The sequence below is a fragment of the Siniperca chuatsi genome, linkage group LG14 (genome assembly GCF_020085105.1).
Source record: "Siniperca chuatsi isolate FFG_IHB_CAS linkage group LG14, ASM2008510v1, whole genome shotgun sequence".
Lineage (NCBI taxonomy): Eukaryota > Metazoa > Chordata > Actinopteri > Centrarchiformes > Sinipercidae > Siniperca > Siniperca chuatsi.
Window position 1 is genome coordinate 19052163 of NC_058055.1, and position 7404 is coordinate 19059566.

The 7404-nt window shown below is 38.7% G+C and overlaps 1 protein-coding gene across 1 annotated transcript in view; it reads right to left on the reverse strand.

Moving 5' to 3' along the window:
• Positions 1-5499, reverse strand: part of gabra6b (gamma-aminobutyric acid type A receptor subunit alpha6b) — a 35966-nt gene extending 30467 nt beyond the window's left edge. The window contains exons 1-7 of the mRNA XM_044221993.1: positions 5264-5499; positions 4988-5112; positions 4561-4628; positions 3361-3581; positions 2150-2232; positions 1461-1604; positions 867-1019 (exon numbers count right to left, since the gene is read on the reverse strand). Of these exons, the coding sequence (XP_044077928.1) occupies positions 867-1019; positions 1461-1604; positions 2150-2232; positions 3361-3581; positions 4561-4628; positions 4988-5112; positions 5264-5352 (883 nt within the window). The 5' untranslated portion in view covers positions 5353-5499. The remainder of the gene's footprint in view (positions 1-866; positions 1020-1460; positions 1605-2149; positions 2233-3360; positions 3582-4560; positions 4629-4987; positions 5113-5263) is intronic.
• Positions 5500-7404: the final 1905 nt, after the last annotated feature.

Here is a 7404-nt window from a genome sequence, read left to right on the forward strand (position 1 = left end):
GAGCTTGATGGCAACTGTAGCGTAATGTAATGTGAGCAAGCAGAACCTGTGAGTGCTCGGAAGAGGGCCAAGTAAACATCCTCCCTCTCTCGGCCATTGCATGACCAATTTCAAAAAGGACATTTATTCCCAATTAATTCAGCTCCACCACAGTGGAGGAGGAATAGGAATATAATGAAGAAAGGTTAAAACATACTGTGATGACTGTGTCTGTATTTGTTCTCTTGCGGAAGGTTGTATTTTAAGGACCACTCTGTGCAGTTTAAACCAATCAGAGTGCAGTAAATACAAAAAAGTCTGTTTGATTAATGTTCACAGAGCTTGCCTGATTAAAGTTTGCATTCACACTTGGGTCAAGCAGTGGGTGGTGAGTCGATATATCCGGAGAATTTTCATTTGAGTTTTGGATACTTGAAAAAAATTAGGTTGAGTTTTGAGAGCTGAAAACTTGAGAACAAAAACGTGATGTAAACTCCTGCAACATGTACAACTAAGACTCATCAGAAAGTGTAAGACACTACACCATAATGGATGATGCATCAGAGGCAGCTTTAGAAATTCCTAACTGACTTGTGTGATTTACATTTTCCCCAAATTATAGTCCTCTTTAAATGATTGCAATCATGCAAAATGACAACTGAGAAGACTGCTTTTTATGAGGAAAAAGCCTTCATTATCTGCAAGATCATTTTGTTGCAAGTTTTGGAAGCTAAAATGAGAAATTCTCCAAATGATTCCATTCCAACCGGAAAGTAATGTGCAGCATGTGTTCTTCTTCCATTTGCTTCGGTCTGCATAAATGTCCCTTTTCACTTACACTGGAATTTATACAGCATATGAGTAAAGTGAATTTAAAGAAATCTTACCAAACACAGTCCGAGCTGGAACTGATTCCTTATTAATCCAGAAAGAGACTTGGGCCAGGATGACAGTCATAATACAGGGGATGTAAGTCTGAATCAGGAAGAAGCCCATTTTCCTTTGCAGGTGGAAGTGGACAGTCATGATGACATATTCACCTGACAGAGTAAACACCAAAGACATTTGTGTATCTAATCAGCAATTCATAAACACAAAAGTAGGACTGCCGAAATAACATTTATTCAAAAATGTAAATTTGTGGAAACATTTTGATACGATGATGATAACTGTTTAGTTTAGTCTTAAAATTGCTAATAACTACACTAATATTTGTATGTTTTGCTTGCATTCAAGTTATTTTACATAACAAAATTGTATCTTTTTAAAGATATATTGGTTTAAAACCAAAGCTCTCATTTAGTATATGAGGTATTACAGAACCCCAGAGAAACCTCATTAAAACATGTCACACATTACGTCAAAAGGTGAAACCACAAGCTGTGAAGTATGGACCTGAAAGGGTTATAATCTCAACACATACTGCATATTGGACTAGATTCAGCACAGTTCTGAGAACATTTCTAAGAATCTCTGCTCACCTGTATTGGACTTTAGCCTCTCGCTTGACACGGTCTGACCGATGAGGTCGTACTGCAGCAAACTGGATGATTCCTGTGGCACCTCCACAGAGGAAAGAGGACCTTTCTTCCAAGTGTACACAATCTCGCTGATGGGGTAAGCATCTAGACAGGATGAATGAAGAGCTTTGTTAAAACTTAGACATCGGCCATTTCATAAAGTGGTCCTTTGTTAAAATAATTTAGGGCAGTCCAAAGAAACAACTATCCACTTTGAGAGGATAACAGACAAAGGGAAAAATATTTTTACTGCTTACTGGTTTCTGGCCTTCAAAATGTACCTTATGGTCTGCATTCTCAAAAATAAGAAATTAAATAAGTAAATAAGCATGCAAACAAATAACCCTGAAAAACAAACTGAAACATCATTGAGCCAAAAAAAAAACAACTTAATGACACCATCATTCAAGGAAATAGGAGAACATTGCTAGTATTATTACTTATATAAAATGATGGGAGTTGGTAGGAAAATTGGCAGGCCTGGTCTTCTGACACATATTGAATGAGGAACTCCTGGCATAGATTTTTTTTTTTTTAGAGTTCCCCAAATGTACTGTATGTAACATTTCAAATACTCAGTGACAGAGTGATCATTTGAGAGTGACACCATCTGTCAGATCAGTGAGGCTTAACAAAAAAAACAAACTCACAACTCCCAAACTTGAGTGGGCAGGCATGGCCGTCCATCGGGAAGTTCATCAGACGCATGGGGCACTCTGCATTTATAGTTAATCTGTCAGAATAGAGAAGAGTTGAAATGTGTGAGAGTGTTTGATTTATATTTGATACACTGTTACTGGCTAAGTAATGACTACTGTTTTAAGCTGGATCCAGTCAGTGTGGTGCCATGCTGTACAATGCCCAATGCACTAATTAAAACTAATAAATATTTGATGTAAGATGGAGGGGTGAACTTTATATGTAGTGATTTAGTATTATATTATAGCAATATGTCATATCCTGTTGGAGAGAAAAATGTAACTGTACACCTACACAAGTTAACAATATGGATTAAATAAAGCTCTTGAACTTAAAGGTGGAGTATGCGATTCTGGAGAAATCCAATACCATGACAAATACCATGATATAGAGTGAACAACGACACAGCAAGCAATGTAACTAACGTTAGTTAGGTTGTGAGATAGTTTAGCTAGGTTGTAGGTTAGCAAACTGTCCTTACAGTTGCTGCTGCGAAGCTAACAGCCAGAGAGGACAAGACAGTTTCCCAGCCAGCACACCAGCTCCAGACAGCGATACTCACAACTCTCCTGCTACTATAGCTAATATCACAACAACATCATATCTTGGCAAACAAGAAAGTAAGCTGAATGTCTGTGGACAAGTCATTAAACGTTACCTGACACACAAAGATGTCTGGCCCGGTCTGAGCCACTTTGTTTATTTCACATTTACAGAGCCAGGGCTGTGTACAAACACCAGATGTTTTTTCAGCACACACACTGAACGGACAGCTAGTGTCCCGTGAAGAGATATTCGCTGAATTTGACAAAAAGACGTGTATTGGATTAGAATCGCTTTCCAACCTTTAATCATTAAATGTTTTAAAGTAAAGGCGATCCATTTAAATAATCCAATCATTGTATGTCATCAGTAACTGAAAGGGAATTTTTTTCATGCTACATATCTCCTTTTGGAACAAAGCTGGAGTCATGTTTGTTTGAATTGCTTCCCAGGCCTGTTTTCAGTATCAGATGGCACATATCTTGTTTTTTGGAATGGCACTCATTTCTTTTCATGTCTGTGCATATTCTTGGATGCCTGTTTGTTTGATTTGCTTTCCAGGTCTGTGCTCTATTCCGGTCTTGGCTGGGTTTGGAGATCACTGTCCAGCACTGTTTACCTCATGGTGTAGAGGATAGTTCCGTTCTGCATGATGCGGAACAGCTTGTTGGGGGTGGTCATGTTGTGAGAGATCGACCTCTTGCCATTCCGGAAAAAGGTGTCCGGCGTCCAGATCTTGCTGACCATCAGGTTGTTGAGCCGCAGGATCTCGATGGGGCCCTCAAATTTTAGCCGTTCATCAATCCATGTCTGACGGAAGAACACGTCCATGGTGTATTCCTGGATGGGGTTTAGAGTGTGGGTTAAGGATTTTTTTTACTACTACTACTACCACTCCTACTGCTGGTGCTGCTTCTGCTCCTGCCGCTACTATCTCCACTACCCCCGGAGAGAATGGCAGATGGGTTTGTGAGCCATGGTTTCATTGGGCCTGCTGGATAGAGTACTGGCAATGATTAGTTGTTGTTGTTTTTTTCGTTTTTTTAATTTCTGGACTATTCTACTATTGCTGCCAGTACTAATGAAATTAAAAACTTAGGTTTGCGCTTATTTTTAAATTTTACGATCAAGAAATGTGTTGTTTGTTTTGAGGGAGATGGTATGGGATTTTTAGATAGTCCATGCAGGACACAGCCATACTGTAATTTTCTCAAAATAAGATTATATTTCTCTATCATGTATATTAAATTCAAAAGACAATGCAACTCAAATGAGACATAAAACATCTTTTTTCAGCATAAAGTCTACAAGACATCTATACAAGTCTGCCCTGAATGATTTTAGATCAAATGGAGGGCCTTGCTGCCCTGTAGAGCCTTTTACATGCCACCAGCATATCACATGGCAGTTCAAGTAGGCAGTGAAACAGTATCTCAAGCCTAAAGCCTGAACAGTATAGAGTACAGCAGACATGCAGAGCTCAGCCTATCCCATGACAGGAGTAGCAAATCTATCCCATCCCAACATCAGCCACATCTCTCTCACTCCCTCTCTGGCAGGGGGATTGTCAACCAGATTAAAATCCTAAGCTGCACTAATGACATGCTGCCCAAATGCTGGAATAATGAAGGCTGGGAGAACCATGACTTGAGGCTATATGCACAGAGTTACCGGGGAAACTGTACATATTATCTTTTGTGTTCATACATTGGCATTGACTTTGTTAACAACTAATGAAACACATGCATATGTATGACAGCCAGTGAATTAGCCTGTGTATCCTGTATCAGTGTTTCAGCCGTCAGCATGGTTTACATACCATCTCGACATCTGAAACAGGTCCAAAGCTGGTGACAAAGATGTCAGTTTTGACCTCTGTAACTGGACCTACAGCAGAAGGATAAGTAGTTGCTTTGATACAGACAAACACAACAACTTTGGATTGCAAGGTTTTAAAAGATAAAGCTAAAGTATAGCCTATACACAGAGCAAAATAGTCACTGGAAATAAAATTCGTTTAAACAACAAAAAATAACATGAAAATGATTATAAGTTTATTCTCAAACTCAGTTTGTATAAAAGAAAATAAACAGTACTATTTAGCCATTACAGCACAACAACTAAATGAAAATGAGGCACACACAGCTACTGGAGTGAAACTTTATTATCTGAGAGAAGGAACATCGTTCCAATAATTTATGAAGCAATATCGTATAAAATACAATATGACACGGTCATTAGCATACCTCCAAATCCAGGTCGAAGCCTGTTGTCATAGCCATCCAGTAATCTATCCAATATACGCGTGATGTTATCCAAATATATACTGGTGTCACTGTGCTGGTTTCCCCAAACACTGCTCGTACTGTAACTGAAGTACATATGCAATAAAGAAAGCTTATTTCAACAGATAAGAAAACAGTTGAAAATACAGAGTTTCTCAAATGCACATCCATCCACAGTCTTTGGTTGCAGTGCGTAAAAGTCCGAGAACATGCAGAGAAAACAGTTGTCATACTCACCAAGACAGAAATAAGCAAGTTAAAAGGAAAGCCATCCCTCGCAAACACCCCACAACTAGAAATCCCTGGTCAACTTTTAAAATCAGCATATTCCATCATTTAAAAGCATGATTAAACGCGGGTCAGGTCTTTTAGTTGTGAACCGTGCGAGGATATCGCGCCAGTCCAGCACGACTTCACTTCCCCTCTAGTGCGGTTGCGCCCGCCTCAGCCTGAATCGCTCAGTTGGAAAAACCTGAAGAGTTTTTAAGAGAGTGAAGAGGAGGGACGAGGGGGGCATTAACATTAACCGAACAAGGCATTTTACAAGAAATACACTTGTCTCAAGTGCAACTTGGATATTTTGAAAATGTTTCTGTTTGATGGAAATAATGACCGTTACTGTACCTATTTGATTAAGGGGGTTGAAGAGAGAAGAGCGATGGAGAGAAATAGAAACAGAAAAGAAAGGAGAGGGAGGAGAAGAGGAAGAGAGCTTGCACAAATACAGTACCATCATATCAATGGACAGTATACCCAGTGACCTTTTGAATGCAGTATAATTTTTAAATGATATAATTTTGCTATGCCTTCTCAGCTTTTGTTACCTATGTGTGTGTGTGTGAAGCCACAGGGCTTGGCCATGCAAAGGCAGCAAATTGCTACTAGAGATAAAGCATGATAAACTGTGATTCATATAGTGGTTATGTGGTTGAGTGGAGTAGGTGGTAGATACATTTAGTGCAACTTCAAACTCACAATATCCATAGACCAGGAGCAATGGCAAAATACCACACTGTCAAAGTCGGCTTCCAGGCTGGCATGAGTTTATTTCTGTTGCAAAAACACAATTCAAGATTTTCACTGGTGCTCAGTAAAATTGAGCTTTGAGTGGCACACCTAGCAGTGTGCACAACCAAATGTTAAATCTTGCTGGCTGTGTAAAGTGGAATTTGTCACAATCTTCAGTTGTGGTAGTTTAAAGGTTGGGTGAAAAATATTGCTCCAGTGGTACATTCAATAGGATGATCATTTGATCAAAAGGTTGGTGAACAAGTAAGCGTTACAGCAAACACTGTGTGGGAAGGATCTTTTGACTGCACTACCATTTGTGACTTAAAAGCTAATTATAACACTTGCACAGAACATAACTTACCTTAACCTAACTTGACCCTTAAACTGAAAAAAATGTTCCTGCAATAGAAAAAAGAAGTCAATGATCTAATGTCTTCTGATGTTCCAACTTCACTGAGTGTCTTCACTAGATTATGTCTCCACTGATCAATTAACTAGAATACTGTTGCTGTATTATAGTGTATTATATTTTGATTTGCTTAGTACTTCTATTCCTGTGTGCATTGACGTGATAGTGAGCAGCTGTAACAAAAGAGTTTCCTCTCGGGGGATCAATAAAGTATTTCTGATTCTAAGTCTGATACATTATTTCAGCACAGCATTACTTTTTCGTTATACATGGTATCATAGTCATGGTATCAATAATGTGAGGGAGAAAAATATAGGATATTCGTCTGACAGCATTAAAATGTGGAGACTGATTACGCAACATAATCCTTCAACTCTGGTCTATTTGTACTCAAAACACAAGTTATATAATTATCTCACAATATGATTTAAATCATATGTAAACAACAATGGATCACTTTCAGATCAAGTGCACCCAGACGTACACCCTGCAAAGAAGATTAGACATTGCTGTAATGTATCTGATGAATGGAAAGATTCTTGACATTCACTGACAACGTCTGGTTAGTGCTGGTATATTTACCTTTTTTATAGTCATAGTAGTTGTAAGTAAGTACAAGGTTCAGTAGGATTTCAACTTTACATGAGAGTTGTAGCAATAGAAGAAAAAGAAGTAGTAGTAGGAGTAGAAGTAAAAATAGCAGGTGTAACATTAATGTAATAGCAGTATAGGGGGAATAGCAGTAGGAATAGTACGAGTGGTAGACATAGTAGGGACAGTAGTAGCAGTAGTAGTAGCAGTAGTAGCAGTAGCAGTAGCAAGCAAGTAGGAGAAGCAGAAGCAGCAGTAGTCATGTCCACATTAAAGTAGTACTGGAGTAGTAGCAGTTGTAGTGGCAATTGAGAATGAATCTTATATAATTTGTGAACAAGTTGCTGTTTCAGTTTCTCTTTTGGCT